The sequence below is a fragment of the Ixodes scapularis genome, unplaced genomic scaffold, assembly GCF_016920785.2.
Source record: "Ixodes scapularis isolate PalLabHiFi unplaced genomic scaffold, ASM1692078v2 PGA_scaffold8__174_contigs__length_109621045, whole genome shotgun sequence".
In the NCBI taxonomy this organism is placed as follows: Eukaryota; Metazoa; Arthropoda; class Arachnida; order Ixodida; family Ixodidae; genus Ixodes; species Ixodes scapularis.
This window is the reverse complement of record NW_024609883.1, coordinates 101,578,213-101,599,607: the sequence shown is the minus strand read 5'-3', so window position 1 is coordinate 101,599,607 and position 21,395 is coordinate 101,578,213. Positions and strand designations below refer to the sequence as shown.

The following is a 21,395-nucleotide window of genomic DNA, read 5'->3' as shown; positions in this document are numbered from 1 at the left end:
GATGCTTTCCAGCCTGATTTCCATCCATATTTTTGCCTGGAACATTACAAATGTGCGGGTCGTCCAGGTTTTCGTAACTGATGCGAGTTGCAACAATAAAAAATCTCCAGCTAGTGCTGCGCGTCTTGGTCGTCTCGGTTCTTTGTTGGTCTACACCAAAATGTAATCTACAAAAAAAGCTGCTTGAAGCTCTACTTTTTTCACCTATTATGTCCAAGCCGATTACATTTTTTGTGATTATATTTTTACTATGTTACTAGAGCCTCGCACACTAACTCCCGAGTGTGCAAAGCAAAACTAAAATGAGATACCCAGAAACCTGTTGCAGGTGCCCTGAAGTCGCTGACGCAAATTTTGAGGAATGTATTTGGAAAAGTATTTAGAGGAGACCAAATACATTTGGTTGTATTTGGATCTTGTACTTAAATGCTTTTTTGGAAATTAATTTGTAATCAAATACACTTTTGACGAGGTATTTTGTATTTGTATGTCAATACATATTTGCATGTATTTTGCCCATCCCTGGTTAGCAGCAGAGAGAATTTTACAGATAGAATGGGAAAGAAAGACTAGAAAATAGACAACCCAAGTGACAGTACGCAATGCCTCAGTTGGATGCCATCTCATCGCCAATTTTTTAATTTTAGAGGATTTGGGACCTCTAGATAACTTGAGGCATTCACATGCACATTGTAAAGCATGCTCATTAAGTCATTTTCCTTCTGGTAGAGTAACAAGTTCCAAAGCCAATGGGATACTCAATCAATGAATTTATTCACATATGGGTCAACCTTCATGTGGATCGCACTGTAGTTCAGTGGACCGAACAGAGATGGCAGTGCGCAAGAAATCTACATTAACATAAAAAAAGGTTGCTAAAAATAATCTGGTGTAATCAGAGATGGAGGGTCCACCAAACAAGAGCGCCATAGACTGCATAGATCAGAACCACATTCATGACCGCTTCAACTAAGAAATCCAAAAGTCCTCGCTCACCAAGCGGGACATCATTCTAGATCTCACTATTCATCCTTCTGGCACATTGCATCGAAGCATCCTTACAAAAACCTCATATTGGCAGTTACACCGAAGTGAGAAGTATGCCCAGGCCTGAGAACAGTAGGCACAATACACCGTCCAAATGATTGACTCAGTTTGTTATGTTCCAACTGGGGTAGTAGGGTGCCATACCATGGCAGGTCACGCCGAGGCTTCAGAACTGGCAACGGACAAAAGTATGGAAACTTGTAGACATCCTTTACAAAATGCTTATAAATTTCATACCCTGACACCATGAGTGCAGAGCAGTGTCAACTATCATTACACTGCAAAGAGTAACACCAGTAGGCCTTCAAAAAAAAAAAAAAAGGAGGAACGAGACAATTGCCGAAAAAGTTGCTTCAACGAAAGCGCCGAAGATCTCTGCTGCCTTGAAGAAGCAAACTCCGTCGGAAATTGCCAGAAATTTGTGGCACGTAAGTGACGTTTCTCCGTTGTACAATGCAAGCGAACAATGAGAAGCTTACAAAAAAAAAAAAAAAAGAAAGGACAAATAAAATAAACAAATCCTCAAAACCAGGCACGCTCTTCAGGCAGACACGACACGCTACGACACGCTCCCAGCTCGAACGCCGAACGTCGCCGAAAGACAATTCCCAAATAACGCAACCGTGAGCAAACCGGCGAAGACCCACTTCCAAGTGTTAGTCCCAGGCACCTCGTAACAGACGACAAGTCATCAGCAGAATCCGGCAATGTGCCGCAGGAATCAACGGCGAGTCCGCCCACATGCGGAGCGCGACAGGAATGTGAAAGGGCACACCGAGCAATGTTCCAGACTGCGCCGACACATCCGCTGCACTCCACAATGGGTCCCGGTCAACGGTCGCGAGTACACTACGACCGTGCAAGATGTCAGACGGCGGTGGCCTTGGCCGGAGACCTCAGTCCCATCTTCTGCAGGAAGCCGCCGAGTCCGTCTGCTCTCCCGCCGGAGAAGCGGCCGGCAATGATGGTTTTGTAGGTGTTGTCGATGACCTTGCGTACGTCCTGTAGCCGCTGACGACGGCGATTTAGCAGGACGGCGCGCTGCAAGGGACCGTCTGCCTTGTCTTCCAGGTGACGGCCGTTGCTGCAAAGGGACGCAGCAGAAACGTATGAGCCCTTAGCACTGGGTGGTAGCTTGCGCCGCCTATCCTAGGGCGGTGTCTTGTGCCAAACCAAATAAGAGCGTCCTACACTCCCCAGCGAAGATTTCAGGTTTCACATAGGCCCCTTAGGGATCTTTAAGTTTTATCAGTCTTCATTATAGGATGCTTAGAGTGCCATAAGCTTGGGTTTAAACCCGCCAGCTATCCTTCTGTAGATTGGCACTTTGACGGTGAGCCACTGCAGCAGAAACTACAAAAGACCGTCGCCGGATTGAGGCATTGCATGAAGAACCCAAACTGCTCAAATCGCTGGATCACTCAGGCACCTGTCTGTACCTTAGGTGCACTTACCGTGTGATCAAGTACACCACCACAGACTTCTTGCTAAACTTGGTGCCAGTTAGTCACAAAAGAGCTGCCCCTGCGTCGATTAACTGCGGCACCAAGAAGCCACAGAGAATGCAAGCTTGGCTGTGAATGTGGCAACCTTTATGCCAAATCTAAAACAGGATAAAGGGCAGCCTATATTTCAAGGCCCACGGGTCGAAAACAAAACCTGGTTGCCCAGACAAGACAGCACAAACCGCAATTCCAAAAACAAAAGGAAGACGTTCAAAAAGAAACGCACGCTTGCAGCACACGCCGAGAAACAACCGTTGCCCGGAGCAGGGGACAGCCAGAGAGGTTGAACCGAAGAGAAAAACCAAGGAGTCGAATGCAAGAGGCAGAACAAAAAGAAGGTGGGGAGGAACCGTGCCTTCGGACAAATGGACGACCCCAGGAAGGCATCGGAAGCCTCGAAAGGAACCAGGACAGACGTCCAGTAGAGGATAGTTTGTCAGGAAAGGGAGAAATGATTAAGGAGGCGGAGGTGCAAGGGACGATGCTTACAGGCTGCTGCGGCTGCTCGATGCATTCCTGTTCAGCTCCAGCGTGGTGGGAGAGCTCACTGCGTCCCTGGCGGACACGGAACTGCGCACCGATCCGGTGCCGTTGATCACCTGCCAACTGAGGGGTGTGGAAATGTGGGGGGAGGGATGGGGTAGACGGCTGAGCAACAACGTCCGAACAACCGGTCTCCTAGCAACGGGCTCACGCTGACAAGGAGTGAAAGCAAAGTATGTGCAAAAAGGGGGGGGGGGGGGGGGGGGGAGGTGGTAGAGAAAACTTTTGTCGCAGCACCGGTGGTTGCGTTTGCTCGGTGTGCAAGCTTGAGAAGGGGAAAGTGAAATCATGTCTCCAGAGAGGTTCATACCCTTTTTAATTCAGCATCTTTCCTTCATCTAAACAAGCGGAGAGGCCACCGTCAATAATGGTGGAAGGAGCCCCAGAAACGGCAAGGCGGCACGAGGAACGTTTGAAGCCCCAAAAATACAAACCCCATTGATAGGAAGTCACGCTCCATGTCCCAGTAGAGGTAGTGTTTCAAGTAGGCCATGTGCAAACAGTGAAGTTTGAGTTTAAAGCAAGTATAAAGTGGCTGGTGGTTCTAACCAAATCTCCGAATCAAATATTTATAGACTGTGTTCGTGCAGTGGGTTAACCCCGTTGAGCCCGCTTTGTTACGAGCACCAGTGCAGTGCGGAGAAGCAACTCCCACAAAGATTGCTTCAGCAGGTATTGCTTGTGCGCAGTGCACACCTGCTACACAAGAGGTGCGCTCAACAGGGCTAACCCGCCGCAATCTACACTTCGCGAAGTATGAACATCGCAGCTCATCTAAAAGCAAATATTGAACAGCGTAGTATTCAAAACTACAATTAGAATATCTGCACAATCCTACTTTCCATGTTCAAAAGTTATGCAAACGCCAACTCCACAGTTGCAGCCAATCAACAAGGCACACCAGTTTCCGTCCTATAAGCTGCAAGTCAACCTCAGACGCCAGCATCACGCGCCTTCGGCCAAACTCGCAACGCAGACTTCCTGCAAGGCAAAGATCCCAGCAAACCTCTGCCTCCCCAAAACTGCGATGGCAGCAAAGGCTTCATTCAAGCCGAGGCACGCACCTCCCAGCGCAGACAGACGAGGAGCTCTCCGAGCGCTGCCTGAGGGACGTTGGCACCGCAACGGGACTGCTGGGAGGGGCAAAGCAGCGGCCATGCTGCAGCGGAGATCCGTTCTCGCTGCTGTTGGTCAGCGTAGGGGGGGTGCCGCTCGCACCGTGGTACACATAGTTCCTGCAATGCCCGCCAGGGGTGACAACATTCATAAAATTATATTGAAAGGTCGGACCTTAACCTCCTTAAAGGTAACTGAATAACCGGGAGAAGAGGAAACTGCCAATTCCTCTTTTCAATTCCAGAGCAAGGAAGACCGTCTTTCCTGCGGAGAGTAGCTCAGAGACACTCTTGTGGGGAGAGGAGCCTAGCTTGTCAACTTGCAGTCACCCCCAAACCATTCAGGACGAGCGTAGCGAGCTCGTCTGCTTTCCCCAGTTCACACACTGGACTGCTTTGGACAACCCAGGCTCGCTCATTGTGACTGTGCAAACAAATAACAGCACCAAATCTCGTTTCCATTTTATTTATGGCAGTAAATGCGATTCTGAGGGCAATTAATTTGATATCGAAGACTACATTTAAGCAGACGCAAGCGCCGTGCGTTTCTGTTAGCACTGCGGTCTCTATGCCGCGCACGAGCGTCGTCGCCGTGTGGCAGTCAAAGACCGCAGTTTTGGCTCCACGCATGCGCAGTGTGGAACGTTCTATGTCAATGCACAGTACTTGCGTTCACTCATATATACGCAACACTAAAACTTGCTAATGTCGCATGAAAGAAAGGAGTTGGCATTGAAAAACACTAGCACGAGGTGCACGAGACGTTAAGCACTCCCCATTGTCACAACGAAAAGGATTCAGCTGCACGGATCTATTTGCCTATGTAGGACCGCGACAGGGCTCCCCACTCCCCACCCTCGCCTAAAAAGAATACAGTGCAACCCACTTATAACGATACCACACATAATATACTGCTAATAATGATCAGTTTCTAAACCAGATACACCGATAATCTGTTATAACTATTGAAATTTCGGGTTATAAGTTTGTTGCACTGTAGAAAACAAGGGATGAACTGACAGCAAAAAGAAATTGGGGGCTCGCACGTGGTTGGCAGTTGTGGGTGAATGCCGAGATCTAGAACTTGCTAATGAACACTATTTGACGACCACGAAAATGGGGAAGTTATAAATAAACAGAGGTCGAGTAATGCCGCTCGGAAGGAGCAACCTCGGCATGCAAGGCCGAGGTGCCACGGCGTGGAGACAACGAACGTTTTGCTTATAAAATAGTGTTCTTTATGAATTGAATTGAATTCTTCACACAGCATGCGAGTGCTATGTGAATGCTGCAACGTGCGAATTCACGTTATAGTGGCCTGCGACACGCCATGGCGAAGTCGTTTGGCATCGGCGTCTCATCCATGCACCATGGGGTCTTGACTATTTCCCACTCTGGGTGGCTGAACCCTTTCAACCGGGTGGCGGCTTGCTCCACCCAGCCGAAGATTTTAAATGAATACTTCAACGAAATTTGAAATATTCCCGTCGTGTTCAAAAATAGGTTGAATATGATCCACAGTATCCGTAAATGACAATTGCACGTTTGTATTTTGATCCTGGTGGCTGTATTTTTCGTTATAAACGGCCCACTCTGGCAAGCGCTCTGAGAAGGCCCAGCTTAGAGCACGTGACATCCAACGCAATCGTGACATAGGTCGTCTCAAGACGAGCAAAGCTACGGCGAGGCCGACGTCGAGAGGATGGCCTAGTCGTTCCAGCCATCGAAGCGACTGCTTTTGTACGAATTTTGAGTGACGGGTTAATCTTCTATAATCTTGTAGGGGGACAATAGCGACTTCTGCAACACACAAAAGGGATTCTCGGGAAGAGGGGAGTTTCTCCTTCCCCCCTTCTCTCGTCGTGGCCGGAGACGAGACAACCTCCGTCCCTAGCTGTCAAGGTTCCTAGACGAGCATTACGAACGAGGCGTTAGAGACATCCACCAGGTGCTCTTTGCTAATCGTTTAATTAGTTTTAAAATTCCTTTTCGAGACTTTTTTAACAAGATATTGGTATGTTCCATGTGATACTGCTCTTTTGAACACATAGACCAAAAAATGAGCGCCGAAATTTCGTTGTAGTATCCCTTTAATTTAAAATACTTCCTCAGATTAAATTTGGAATTAAGAATAATAAAGAATTTTCTACCGCGACATCGCAGCAACTGCAGCCATCAAGCGGGCATTACACGAGATTCGTACGCACATCTGTGTTCCACAAATAGCGTATATGAAGCGATAGTCAAAGCAGTGGCGGTTTAGCTCGGTGGTGAACCGGGATCGAATCTCCAGCACTGGCGGGGAATATTTTCAAGCAGTCGGTAACATTGCGACAAACATCCTACGCCAACTGCGACATCAACAACAGACGTCCTGTCCACGTATGGAAAAAAAACAAAAAACTTGGGAGAAAAAAGACTGTCCGCCACACCCGTTTCCGAAGGACAAGCTCTCGTCCCCCGAATCTGGAACTGGGAACACGGCTGGCGGCAGGTCCCTGCTGCTAACCGAGCTGCAGCTGCTGTTCAGGCTCGTGTTGCTGCCCAGCCGCTCTTCCTCTGCGACGCGGAGAAACGTCTTTCAGGACTACCATACGACCACTCCCGCCGACGCCGCCACCTACCAAGCAGGATGTGCTCAAAGTTGCTGTCGGAGGTGTTCCTCCTTTCCCGATTCCCCTTGCTGCACACAAGAAAACCTCTGTTAGGGCACCGATGCTAAACCAACGAAAATGGCTACCGAAAACAGAAACGGGCACCGACGTGCCTCTTTATGTGGACTTGACAGGGGGATCTGTCAAGTCCACATAAAGTTTTGTTAAGCACCACTGCAACTACCGAGTGCATTGGAGCTTGAAGCGATGTGCTCAGTGGTGCGACGCGGATGGCTTTTTGTTGAGATTTCCCGTCAGACCTGGCTGCCTGCCACACTTTTGGAAATCCAAGAGTGAGGCTGCCTAAAAATCCTACCAAGTTGCCCAATCACCTTCAGCCATATCTGATCCAATGTCTGCAAGCCAACGCACATCCATTGCACTCAAAGCAATCTTGTTTGCTTTTGAAAGCAGCCATAAAAGAATGCAAAAGACAAGACACAAAATAAAAATTAAACCTTCAAAATCAAAAAAAAAGAAGAAATTAGGTTATAGGAAGTGTTCTCACAGTGTCAGAATGGAGAAGTCTTCAGAGTCAAGGTGCTTCAGCATGTAGAAACAAAAGAAAAAAATCTGGAAAAAAAAAAACGAAGCTCGTTCAGACACAGTAGACCACTCGTCCGTCCCAAAGTCTACATTCGGAAAAAAAGCACACTAAAATACTGTCTCGCTCTAACGACTGAAAGCAAAATCAAATATTAGGAAGGGGGGGTTGTTGGGAAAATGTGTAATTTTAGCTAAAGTTGCACTGCCAATGTAGTTCCACAGGGTCCTCGCATCAGCAAGGCCAAGCTATCACAAAACTACCTTCGAGACAACCCTTGAGCCTCAAAATATGCAAGCACGCTGCAAGAAATGAACAGTGAACTCCAAGAACGTTAACACTAGTGCGAGAGAGTCTTTGCTACAACAAAAGCTACAGCTTACGAATACAACTCGTCCTAGAGGCAAGATGTGCCGCACGGCACACTTAGCGAACCACAGAAACCAGAAAATTAGAAAAGAAATGGCCGCTCACCTCCTCCCCCTTCTCCAGCCTGTCTGGCAGGTGGTGGCTGCAAGGAATTCCAAAAGCACAAATATCAGGCCGCAAGAACCAGAGAACAGTCAGGACATCTGTTGTTTCATCATTTCAAAACAAGATTCATTACCATGGCAACACAAAAACGGGAGAGAAGAAAAAAAAAACTTTATTAAATTTTAGTCAATTCTGGTTCACAAAATGCAGTTAGACGAGACAAATTGATCGTTGCCTGAAGTTCCGAAATCCGCCCAAAACCGTTAAAGTTACGAACACACAACAAAAATGAGAGATGCTCAGAATCTCTCCATAGGAATCGGTTGCACTTACGCCGCAGAACCGCTACATCTAACAGGCGACAACGTGTCACTTCCGTTTCACGTTTTAGCCGTGCCGGTTCCACGAATTTACTTTGATCTCAAGGCCCTAGAAGTCTTCATAGAAAGAAACAAATCCCGGGAATGATACAAAGAGAAACAAATCATAGGCAACCGGGGAGGTAGGGCTTTTCGTTGACCGTGGAAAACTTTCTCAAACAATGTCGGTCCACGAGATGCAGTTGCACAAGTCAAATCGATAGGTGCTTGAAATTTTCAAAATCAATCCACAAACGAGCAAAAGGCATGAGTGTGTCACAAAAACATCTAAAAAAAAAAATGCTAGCGCTCTTTACAGAAAACTGAACACCTGCGTGTGCACAGCGCAGGATGCCGCCTATGCCTACACTTGCATGTCACAGTTCAGTCTGTTCCACGGATTACCATGTGTCGCGGCCCGAGAGGTATCCAGACCAAAGAGCAGAACAAAAATCCCGGGACCAACCCGAAGAGGAACCAGTCGTAGGCAACGGTCAGGTAGGCCATCTCGTTGGCTGTCAGTGACGGGTGGATGCGCCCGTCGGCCCACAGGGACAACCGCAGCAGGGACACGAAGAGAGGGGTTCGGTCCCAGCCAGAGATGCAGTGCACCAGCAGCCCCGTGTTGCCTGCACACAACGCAGGCCACAGTCGCGTCGCCATTAAGCCTGGAACTCTTCTCCGACCGGTGCGATCCTGACCGAGTCGCAGCGGTGGTGGCGGATGCAGCGATTCCGAGGGTTGCTATCCGGCGAAACGGTCCATGGAAGCTTTGACAGCCTCTTACTTCTTGCCGCAACATCCAACAACGCGACATGCCGGATTCAGCGACGACATTCGTTGCAACTTCGAGGGTGCATTGGATGCGTGGACGGGATACGACGGTAAACACGCCGGTCGTAAATTAGTTCCTAGCACCGCTGCATTACTAAGTGCCCCCGTAACCAGCCCAAAAGGCCGATAGCAAGAAATGCGTAGCTGGATTAGGGGCGAATGGTTGCAACGTCACTTCTCACAGAGCCGTCTGCAACTCTGCGGCTGCTGCTCGGCACAAATGTGGTCAAAACCGACCGATGAATCGTGTTATTTGGCAAAGTGCGGCCCATCCCGTTCTGCATGGCTCGCCTTCTTACTGGGTCCAAAAGCCCAGACTGCAAGGCGGTGTCATTGGTTTAGTTTTAGTTCTGCAACTACTATTTTGGTAAGTCTGCACCGAATGCTACTAGTGAGAGCTCATGAGTCCCTCTATAAATCTATGATATATTGCCATGTATAAGTAGATGCCAAATATAAGCTGATCCTTACCAAATGTCTACACATAATTAAACAGCGCACAAGGAGAGGGACAGAAAAGGAAGACAGAACAGGCAAGCGCTGACTCGCAACTGACGATTTACTATGAAAAGGAGAAGGAAGAAAACTACACACATGAACATATATCGGAAAAGAGAAAGATGTGAAAAAGCTAATAAACTAAATAAAATTACACCTAAAATAATTATAGCTGAAAAGGAAAACAAAATAAATTGAAAATCAATCTCTCAAAGTCCTAGGCATGTCCAGTGCCGGCACTCCGAAGCCTTGACCATTCACCTATTTGTGCGCAGCTGCCCCCATAAACTCATACTCGCTGTCTTGTAGTGTTAATGATGGCTGGCTCACACATTTGGATTCGAGCTTTCTTATCCAAAAGGCTTCCACTATTTCTCTTGTTGTTTTTTCTTTATGGGAAGCTAGAACAGTTGTTGCACAAAAATCTGGATCACATCCACAGGTTCTGCAGTGGATGGCTAAGTGGCTTCCAGTGGTGGTTTGAAGAGACTGTTTATGTTCCCTCAAGCGGTCGTTGAGGCAACACCCAGTCTGTCCGACATAAATTTTCCCGCAGGACAGAGGAAGATGGTAAACCACTTGTAGAATGCAAGACACAAAGTGCACCTTGTGGTTTTTCATGCAGCAAGCCCTGCTGTCATTGTTCTTGTCCAAATGTCTACCCTTGGCAGCGTAAAAACCCACGAATTTCGCAAACAGAAAGGTCATTCATTTTTACATGCCGGGGTAAGGTCTAAAACTCGCATCTCAAAGCAAGAGCAAAGTCCTGTCCTTGTCATGTATGCTATCCTCCTCTGGATACTTTAAATACACTATACTAGAAAAAAAGGTAGACTTACGAGTCAATACATACACATAGTAGTACGAGTACCCCTTTCAGACCCATTAACTATACTCCGTGCCACTAGTTGCGTGCACTACAGGTATAGGCAGTGCCAGGCAAAAGGGCAAGCACTAAAAAACTACAGTGGAGGAGAGAAACGTCCTGCCCTCTCTAACATTCCTAGTGCTCTTCATTCTCCTCTCCCGCCTTTTCTCTTTGCCTGGCGCTGCCTTCGTCTGCACTGTACGCAAACAGTGACACAGAGTTAAGACCATGCTTGCATTTCCTCCAAACGCAACACAACACAACACAAACGCAACAGAGCACGAGGCTTTAGGAAGACACTTTGAAAGAAAGAAATAAAAAACTGGAACGCCGAAGACTGCTCACCGTCGAAGATGTACTTGAGCAGGAGCTTCATGTAGTTCTGAGTGAGCCGGACCACGTCCCACGTCTGGAGAACCCGACAGAAAACAAGAACAAACTTTCAAAAGTCAAGATCCCTCGGTGTGCAGAGCAGATCCCCAAGGTCATAATCGACCCAGTGTCTGAGCAATGGCTAGTTTGTCCATTGCTGAACCCCTTATCTGCCTCCTTGGATCTCGAGGAACCCCATCAGCCTCGAAAGGCAAACAAACTTGGGGAAACCGTCCTGGTGTCTGCATTGGTGCAATAAAGCAGCGCAGGAGAGCCTGCAGACCTTGCAAACAATAATGTGCATGCTAGGGAGTGTTTGGTTCATGGTTGAGTACATGCGAGTGGCTCAGGTCTGCTAAAATAGAGCTTAAATTGGAAGAGCACTTCATCTGGAAACGGGGATGGTCGAGAAAAATTGGGATTCCGGGGAAATCCCCGGGTCCCCAGAGATGCAGCTCGTGTGCCTATGTTCCACACAATACTACACAACTCCGGACATGAACCAAGTAAAGAACACTCACGGTGTACTTCTTCCAGTCAATGTTGAGTTGCGAAGAAATGGTGTCGTCTGGAATGTCGAGGGCAACATCAACAAATGCCTGCAAAAAAAAAAAAAAAAACCTCGGTTAGCAATAGGGAAAAAAAAAGCTTGCCACCGCAACTTGGCGCAGCGGCAATCCCGACCGCCGCACCTGGCTCCAGTCGTAGACGAGGCCTTCCCCGTTGTACTCGTTGTCCCGGTAGCCCCTGAAGAACTCGCAGCCTAGAGGTGAGGAAGAGGAGGACAAACTAAAATTGTGGCGAGACGCTTTCAGCTCGCCGTGGAATTTTACTTTCCAAGGTCAAGACCCACAGTCAATAGTCCGTCCAACCACTGCCAGGAGACTTTAAATTTTAAAAAAAATGAGTCCAGAAATCCTGCCACACAGATCAAATCTGTTGCCTTGCTCCATGATGTCCACCATAGAACACCAAGCATCTGCCCATGTCGCAGCAAGCACTAATCTACTTGTGAAACATCCGAAAAATAAGCAAAGGACATATCAAGAGCCCACCCAGGCAAACTTCCCAGCCCACTGAGCTAATCCAGGTGCTGCCCCGTGCCAGCTACTTCTAGCATGCCAAAACGCAGCGAGCTGGAGCAAAGCTGGACGCAAAAGAGCCGGCAGAAAGCATGCCTACAGCAAGTGGCGAGGCTGCTTCGAACACCGGGTTCCGCTGGACCCCTGTACATATTCCATACCATATGGTCTGACCAAGCAAGGACTCCCTACCACGTGACCCTCCTACTTTATTGCTCTTGGAGGTGGAAAATAGGGGATGGGCGCTTGTTAGGCCCATCTTTTGGGTAGGTGCTCTTAGTATTGTATAGTACCCTCAAGACGTTCCGTTTCCACCTCTGGAGATAACCAGGACACCTACACCAGCTAGGGATTGAGGATTATGCAAAGCAGTTTCGACATTCCCGGGCCTTCGCACACCACTGTACCTGTGCACAATGTTAAGTGCCCATGGTATTTCCCTTCACTCTAGTTCGAATAAAATACTTCAGATTTTATTAGCTGCGCATGTTCTTTAACCTCCAGCAAGGTTCGAGGAACTTTTTAAGAAAGGTAAAAAACACAGGCAAGCTGGTGAATGACTACGGATATCATTCACCAGCTCGCCTGCGTTTTTTTACCTTTCACTAATTATTCCTGGTGCAGGCTTAGAGTCGTGTTCGTCATCGTTTTTATCGTCACTACCTCAATCTTCAGTTCATGAGCAAGCTGTGTTAGAGACTTCGTTGTATTGTCCGTTTTTATTTTTCCTACGTCTCAGGGTTACTATGGATCTCAAGGAACTTGCCTGGGTAAGGCAGTGCAAGGATGGCAAAGTCGTTGTAGCGGTTCTCCTTGTCCACCTTCTCCGATGACGTCACACTGAGAACGGACAAAAACCAGGCACGGGCTAAGTTTAGTCTCGAAGCGACAGGGGTCTCTTGTGCGACACAGCAGAGACAGGACCAATTTCTCAAACAACTAAAGCTTGGCAACAACTGCTCCCCCCTTGCACTCAACTGCCATCCAAACAATACCCTTAGAGCTGCCCCTTTACATCCTGAGAATTCCACCTAGAATTGAAAATTTGAATAATAGCAGCTTTTTTCAGCTGGAGAGCTGAAGAACCAACCCTTTCCCATGTACGGCTCAAATTTTAGCAAATCTTAAAGGGGTAGGACATACGACGTCCAAGGACGGAACTTTTACTCGACGAACGAGACCATTAAATCCGCGTGGCGCGGGATGGCAGAAAACACTCACTTCATCCACATCTTTACTTTCTTCTTCTCCACCATGAAGTCGCAGATGAGGTTGACAGACATTATCTGAAGCAGACGGATGTCTTCCTTCCTCACTTTGGTGAACAGCTGCCAGTCACTGCGCAAAACAAACATTTTGTTCACCGGCGAGCGCTCGCCTACTACAGCCTGTGACGAGAGAGCTAAAGTCATGTCTATTAACAATACAGTAATAGCTGTTATGGGGGCTTTGCTGCTGCAATCACAACGTCAACTTTGCACCTGGCAGAAAACCAAGACATCAAATCATGCGACCATATATTTAAACGGAGCAGTTCATCCCTCAACAAAGAGACCTTTTGGCTTTAACCAGAGAACTAGCCTGGTTTAACACGGTCACACGATTTGGCAAAGTCACGAGTATTCCGCCCGTCACAACGCCGATGTCACGAATGCTGATGGTAAGCGGCACCAAGGGGTAAGGCAGAGAGTTTGTGAAGGACGAGTTGTTCAACTATAAAGATGCCTGCAATGTGAAAGCCCCCAGAAGTGTTGTCTCTTACATGTATACCTCACCCGAAACATCCAACCCCGACAAAGAAATCCGCGATTCAAAACTTCCCAGTGGCATGCCTCGAAGCTTCACTACCACCCATCACCGGAGGTCAATATCACTAGTCGGGAAAACGAGTGGCTCCTCACAAACCCCACCCAAGAACCAATTGCGTGTACCATCGGATGAAAAGCAACCCATTGCCCTTAACAGTAGCCGTCTATTCTTGGGCTTTGGAGACCACAAGGCTGTGTTGTTTGCGATTCGGTAAATAAGGAGTAGATATGCATATCGAAGTGCGTGTCACTATGCGTGATAAGAGCTATCACTGTCACTTCGTACATTGTGGCGAAAAGCTGTGGAGTAGTTTGGGAGGATTACAGGCCAGGTTGCAACTCGAAACCTAGAAAAGCAGCAGACTATCAAGGAGAGATAATAAACTCCAGAGATAAAAAAGGAGCAAATATAGCCACGCCGACCGTTCAGACCATCGGCACAGGCGTCAACACGCACACCAGTCCGTTTATGACAACTTTGTTCCTACTACCTTTGACTCCACAATTGCGATTGGGGGAAAGGAGGACAGGATCAGACTCGCAGAAGATGGGAGTTTGCGAGTCTGCTCTTAAACAGAGCTCCATTCAGGAAGACTGCTGCAGTATGCACATACAAACTCTAGAGGCAAAATCTGAGCAAACGAGGCCTGCAATTTGGGGCGACACGCGGTCACAGTCTGCTGTGAAACTATTGGAGCCTTTTGCGGAATCGATGGCATCTATAGTCCTGGACTGTCCAGCTGCGACTGGTGTTCTCATAGAGCTTGTTTCAGCACCATAGCTTCCTCATCTGGGAGGCGTCAACATCTCTTCTCGTAAATTCGGCTGCGGCAGACGGCCACGTACTCCACGAGTAGACCGATCTAGCTCCACCCACCTGGAGGACTGGTTGATTGACGACTCCTTCAAGGCGCCGTTTCCCTCTTCTGCCTTGTGACCGTTTCCGCACTCCGAGGCACAGTCTGCTGCTACGTCCACCTCGGGTGGTTGCTCTGCGCGTCGGATGGAACACTGTCAGCCGGTGGGCTGTACCAAATGCTACGAGCCAAATCTGCAACACCCACGGCACACTGTTTAACGGTTAGGTACAGCATCTCGTGCACCATGTAGGCGATTTAAGAACCTTAAGTGTTCCAAGGCAGTCCACTGTGGGGCGAAACCGCACATAAGCATACCAGCGGTACAAACGACAGGACCAGCATTTATCGCTGGTACCAGCATACCAACAAAATGCCGCCCCCCCCCCCCCCCTGAAAACTGCAGGAAGAGCTGCACCTGTGCAGTGTGCATCAGTCATCTGCAATGAGCTAAAGGATAAATAATGCTCGCACACAGCACAGTAACAGTTTCTTTTCCTCCTTGTAAATTGGAAGGCTAGCACTATTACTTATTGAAGGTCCCAAGCTGTATGGCGCACAGTGCATTCACGAGGGCGCCCATCAAACCACTTTGGCATCGTGGCCGCGAGGCGGCTATGCAGTTTCGTCTCCGACGCCATCACATGGTCATGTTGCCGCAAGGTCGATTGGGATCTCGAATTCGGCTCCCGACGTGCCGCTTTTTCTCCTAGCCACTGGATGGCGCTGCAGGCGCCCAGGGCAGGCCTCCTCGCCCATCGATCGATATAGTCAAGGGGACCGGGAGGCAAAAGCCTCTTAGGACTCCGGACGGCACCGAAAACATTCAAGTGTGTGCGACCGGATCTAGGGTAATCGCAGGACACGAGGCCTGGGGGCCCTCTCTATGTTTAACTTCGACTTTACGGGCGAGTGAATATTAGTGCGGTGTCGCGTGTCTTTGTATGGTAGAGTAAGTGTTTTTGAGAGCTGCGTTTTATGTACCAATAAAAGGGGAGCGGAATCCCGGTCCCATGAAAGAACCTGGCTGGACTTGTTGTTGACGGACCACGTGGGAAATGGAGAATTGGCGGCGGTGCGCGATTTCCTACAGCTGCGAGGCATATTACAGGACAACTACTGGGATTAGAGAAATGAAACTGCGTTTTCAGCCTTGTCATTATTGCATTCTACAGCAAGTTTCAGAACAACCAAGCGCACCCATATCGTCAGAATCACTATTATTACGACAATTAGTCAGCGTCTTAATAATGAAACCAGACGAATAAATGAGAGAGAGGACACAAACGTTGGGTACGCACCAGAGAAGAAATAATCATAACCGTAGCGGCCATAAATCTCTGGACCACTGGAAAGGGTGGCCGACCGACAGATGCGCTGAAAAAAAATTATGCAAGAGAACACGATTGTCAGAATCTGAAACAGAGAAACTAGCCGCAGCGCCAAATGGTTTACATTTTGGCCAAGGCAGGTTGACCGATTCAGCATCCTATGAACACCAGAACACTAGTCGCAACACGTAACGCATAGTAGCACCACAGGAAGGCCTTCCAAAGTCTTGCCTTTTAGGCTTCTTACAACATTAGCAGCCGAGGGCAAAAATAGAAAGGCTAAAGTTTCAGAGCCCTGAAACTATGCAACATAGGACAGATCCGACACCACGGGAAGAAGATCAATGTCACCCATCGAGTTAATCCTAAAAAGGCAACCGAAATTTACGATTTCGCTGCCGCACTGGGCGTTCAAATCAGGCGGCTCGGATTCAATTCGAATTGGTGACTGCAGGTCGGTTGGCCAAGTGCTTCAAAAACTACAAAGTCAAACAAACAACAACAAAAAAAGGAGAGGCCAGAGAAGCCTAGAGACTGGTGGCCACCTCCGAAGCGGGCCCACCTTTCCTTCGTAGAGGATGACCGGCACCGGGAAGCGCGCCCGGCACCTTGCGTTCCGGGCCTTGAGGATTTGCTCCCGCAAGCGAGCCGCATCACAGGGCGGTGTCGAAGAGGCGCAGGGCCTGGGAAAGCGTATTTGGCCAGACATCAGTCGATTCTCTCCCACTGTGCCCCACATTGGACGCACGGATGGACGTTTCAAACCCCCTCGACGGTGTTTTAACACCTGGAACCAGTGTTGGGAAGTACTTTAAGTACACTGTACTTAAAGTACTACTTCAACTATGTAGTTGTGCTTTACAACTGCCGACTTCAAAGTACATTTCCCAAATGTGGTCTTGCTAAATTTGTATCACAAAATTATTGGGCTGGGCCATTGATTGATTAACCCATCAATTAATTCATGCTTTAATCGCAATTAATTTTTTGAACCGGTTAATAAAGAAAGTAAAACTTTAACGCTTTCACCACCTAGACGTGGATGAATACACCTGTGCGGAGGGCAAACTGTAGGTAAAATTTTAGCTTAAAGTTTGCCCTCCATACAGGTGTACTCGTCCACGTCTGGGTGGTGAAAGCGTAAAATTTTTACTTTCTTTTGGACCGTCAGAATTTTACCGATTAACTGGTTAAAAAAATTAATTGCGATTAAAGCATTAATTAATTGTAGGTAAAATTTTAGCCTGATGAAAACAGCAGGGACGAGAGTTTCGACTCCAGGCAACTGCAGAAGGTTAAACGTGTCCAGGCCACTACATTGCCGTTTGAGAGAGTCAAATTATCGTGAACATTCAAGGGATGTCGCTCTTGCCGGAGAATGCAAACAAACCTCTTTGCCTCGTGGAGCTGAAGTAATAATTTGCAACTGTGACAGTCTTTGAACTGTTATAAACTACACATCGAAGATGACTTGAAAAAAAAAAAAAAAAAAAAATGTTACTGCAGCATTTGTCGCATATTCAGCAAAGGCAAGAAAACATTCTTTTTTGCTTTTAATAGATTAAAGGGCGGCGATTAATCGGGTTAAACATTGTAATCGACACCCAGCCCTACAAAATCATTATTTGTCAAGAAATATATGCCTTATAAGTTCATTGTAAATAGTTCGTAGAGTAAAAGAACAACTCTGTGGTCATTTGCCTTTATCCAATATTAACTGTCATCTCCGAAAATGACCGATGCACTACCAATAGACCCTTTCCGAAATTCAGTCTGGCCACTATCATCATGTGTGGAACGGCATTTGTGCCATACCAATGGCGGCCTTATAGTGACTGATAAAGGAAAACGTTGAAGACGCTCCTAAGCGAATGGTGCGAGGCCTGTACATTCGGGGGTTCAGAAGCGACGTTGGAATGGAATACAAGAACTACGTAAGCGTTCACTTCCAACTCTGATTCAGACAATCTGTGGGCGGCACACAATCGGCTTTAAAGCCCTTCGGTGTATAGAATGTTCTCGAGGCAGCTGCGCAAGTTTGAGTTTTGTTTTGACTGCAGGTTCTTGGTCACCATCGAACTGAAAGTGATCGAGAAGGAACTCGCATTGAACAATTTCTCGCGTGCCGTTGACTTGCGAAAGTGACCGTGCCGACTCAAGTTCATTTCCGCCATTGATATGGCAAAATCTAAACTGCTATTCTAACCACCAGATGGCACTGAATTTAAGAGAGGGTCTATTACCCCTAAGCGATCATACCAGTTAAAAAATAGACTGTACAGGAGAATGAAAGGGCATCATGAAAGATTGTGTTAAGTACTTGTACCATGAAAGTGCATTGCATTTATAGAACTACTTCAAGTACATCGTGCCCGGTGTACTTTCTACTTTATCGCCCGGTGTGTTTACTAGCTTACTTGAAGTGCATAAGCTCCAATTTACTTTGTACTTCAAGTACTTTCTAGATGTACAGTGCTTCCCAAACTTAATGCCACCGGATTCCCGAACATTGAGCTTCTGTCAGCTACTCACTGTTAAATTTGTCACCACAACGTTTTGGATGTTTTGTCAGGACGGGATAGAAATCTGGAACCCAAACATTCTTCAGATAGTTCAATCGACCGCCGCAGAGACAGTCATAAACAGCAAATGCCGTGGCGGCGTTAAGTTTGAGGCACACTGTACTTTACCCAACACTGCCTGGAACACGCCTACAACCCGTGCGTTCACATCCACGCTTCAGGTTCTCGATTTCCACCAGCCAACATCCCACCCGTGTACTGCCGTTGCTTGCCACAACCCTGGTTAGTGGCACAGGAGCAGAGGTGGCTATGGCAGATGCCTGCCCCACTTTAGAAATGCTCTTCGGCCCTCGAGTCCACAACAACTAAAACAGCTACGAGTTGGAGTTTCTTCCTAATTTCTGCCAAAACTTATCCGATTGCCAAGATTGAGACGTCAAATGGTACGGCGCGCCGGCTCCAAACACATGTAGTTTGTTGTCACTTCGGGATCACTTTCAAAGCACAAGCAGTATACGATGATAAACACTGTTTGGACACTCAATCTACGCATCATACCAGCATCGACAAACCACCATTCGTTGTACCCTACTTTCATCTCCAACCGATTGTGGAATTCAAAGTTCCACAAACTGGCAGCGAATCGAGCAGGAAGCAGCGCATGATGGCAACACTGAACACACCCACCTGATGACAGGGTCTGCGTTGTGGCCGCTCAGGGGTTGTTCCAGGAAGACTATGTTGGCTGGGTATGCGCCGTTAAGGGTGCCCTGCTCGTTGCTGATGACCTGGAACAGACGGGGCGTGCAAGAGCGCCATCAGAGGTGTCGACAAACCCGACGACACTGCGGAGGACTATTCTGAACCTATGCTACACAAGCAGTCGAGGAAATGGCTCGTTAGACGACTACGCGGGCGACGAGCTCGGGTTGCTCTCCGTGTTCATTCTGCAGTTGCGCTACGACGTGGCATCGAGAGCTTGGGAAGAAATGGCTATCCTTTCATCAACCCGACTTCTTGCCAGCGATGCAACTTTGATCTCTGCTTCATTCTAACACACGAATCGTCGTATAGCAAAAAGCATAGTTGGCTAGACAGTGCGGTGCTTTAGAAAATGTGTACAGCCCAGCCCAAAAATGACGCACTCGACATAGAGAAGGTAACAATAAAGTTTGATCAATATCGAAGTGCCGTAACCTTAGGACAAAACCCGAGACAAAGCCAAGTAAAGCATAGGCACAGGTAGACCCAGTTTGAAATCTTAACTGCAGAAAGGCGAGAGAAATTAATGCTCCAACTGAAATCGGCCGAGATTGCACTGCTCGAAAACGTGATGCGACAGAACACAAACAGGACTGATTTGGCAAGTCCAGTTTAGACCAGAATACAAGCGTGCAAAATCTAAATAGGCTCCCGATTTATAACAGAAAATCCCCCAGCGCTTTTGGCATATACATGCCTCGCATGCAACGCCAAATGGCAAAACCGACTTTGTTTTTCTTGGCAAACCTTGTGAAGAAAAACGGGTTTGATGATGCCAAATGCATGTTGGAAAAGGTATGGGCAAAAGAACATGGCACGGAGCAACGGCGGCTGACGTGACATTAATGCAAGTCATGGATTATCGGCCACCTTACTAAGCTCATACTCCAGGAAAAAAAAGTTTTCAAGAGGCATCATGGAGTAAAAAATTGCCCGAAAATTTCCTAAAACTTACACTGAACAGGTAGTCCTTGGCAAAAAGGTCCTCGCATTTCTTTTGAATCGACGCATACTGCAGAAAGAAAGACACGAAACATCAAGAGTCAGTTCAAAGCCCACAACAACAGCTGTGGGTGAATAACGCTGGTCGCATGCAATACACTCACTCTCTTTAGCAGAAACACACGAATGCGGTCAGTGCTCTTTTAAGCTGCGTTGCGTCGAGAAACGGCTCCGAGTCACTGAGGCTTCGTACGAAGCGTGGCAACCGATTCTAGGAGTTACTTAGCACGCTCCATACGAGGCACGGATGTCCTGGTTATCCGCAGTCGTAGCACAGTCAAACGCAAATCTGTGCGCGGTCCTGCTACACAGCCGCTGCACGCAGCGAAAACGCAAAACACGCGCCTGTCGGGGACCCCCCCCCAAAAAAAGGGGGCGTTTGAAGCATGACTTGCAGAAGACAAACAACAAACCGGCACATCCAATCTTTATTATCAATGCTCGTGAGCGAAGCCGTAAGTTATTGCCATCATTATTATTGTCATTATCCAAGTATTACAGAGCGTCTCCGAGCTGCCGCATTAGAAACAGCGGCGGCGGCAGGAGCACATTCCACGGAACAGGCCAAGTTTGACCACTGGCCCCGAGCAAAAGTAAATAAAACAAGCTGATAAAATAAAAAGGAAAACAACGAAAATCTGGAACGTGTATTTAGCACAGCGTATTCGGTGCGTCCATGAACTGCCCGACAACGTTACAATCTGTTCTTAGAGAATAGAAGGCGTTCGTTCCGAGATAAGCCGAAACTTACTGGGTCAGTACAGAGGTGGGAAAATAATCACGAGTCGGAGACCAGGCCGATAAGACCTAAAGCGCGTACTGGCGCAAGCTCACCTGCTGCGAGTCCCCGTCTTTGGCACGGTACACAGACTTGCACGCGAGCTCCAGCAGATTGTAGACGTCCACTTCGGTGACGGCTTCCATGGCGCTGGAAGCACGCGGCGATGCCATGTCGTCTCAGAGCAGAAGTAACCAAGGGCCGCTCACGAGACGAGCATTTATGCAACACCCACGGGGTTCCACGCACCCATCGGGAGACGCCATGTTGACGACTTGTGTGACAAAAGATCACGTGACCGCCGCTAGCGTCGCTCGTTATCACGGAAACATTGGATAAGTGGCGCAAGTAGCCGCCTAACTTCAAGTTGTCAATTTTATTAACTATATTCATTAATATAGCGTACCCAGCGTTGCCACAAAAATTGCAGAAAGCGGCAA

The 21,395-nt window shown here is 47.8% G+C and overlaps 1 protein-coding gene across 2 annotated transcripts; it reads right to left on the bottom strand.

Annotated features, from left to right (window-relative positions):
- Nucleotides 1-755: 755 nt before the first annotated feature.
- Nucleotides 756-21,251, bottom strand: LOC8028748 (myotubularin-related protein 14). 2 transcript variants are annotated; one of them, XM_029966974.3, is made up of 19 exons: nt 21,012-21,251; nt 20,131-20,187; nt 19,101-19,201; nt 16,454-16,574; nt 15,862-15,937; nt 14,581-14,695; nt 13,117-13,233; nt 12,662-12,735; nt 11,506-11,576; nt 11,335-11,412; nt 10,787-10,850; nt 8,708-8,870; nt 7,883-7,919; nt 7,373-7,437; nt 6,835-6,893; nt 6,643-6,769; nt 4,160-4,330; nt 3,042-3,158; nt 756-2,131 (listed from the first exon to the last, which is right to left on the bottom strand). In XM_029966974.3, exons 1-19 carry the CDS (start codon nt 21,126-21,128, stop codon nt 1,915-1,917), a joined length of 1,947 nt encoding a protein of 648 aa, XP_029822834.1. In that variant the 5' UTR covers nt 21,129-21,251; the 3' UTR covers nt 756-1,914. The 2 variants fall into 2 exon arrangements, with proteins under 2 accessions (XP_029822834.1, XP_029822835.1); XM_029966975.3 differs by lacking the exon at nt 3,042-3,158.
- Nucleotides 21,252-21,395: the final 144 nt, after the last annotated feature.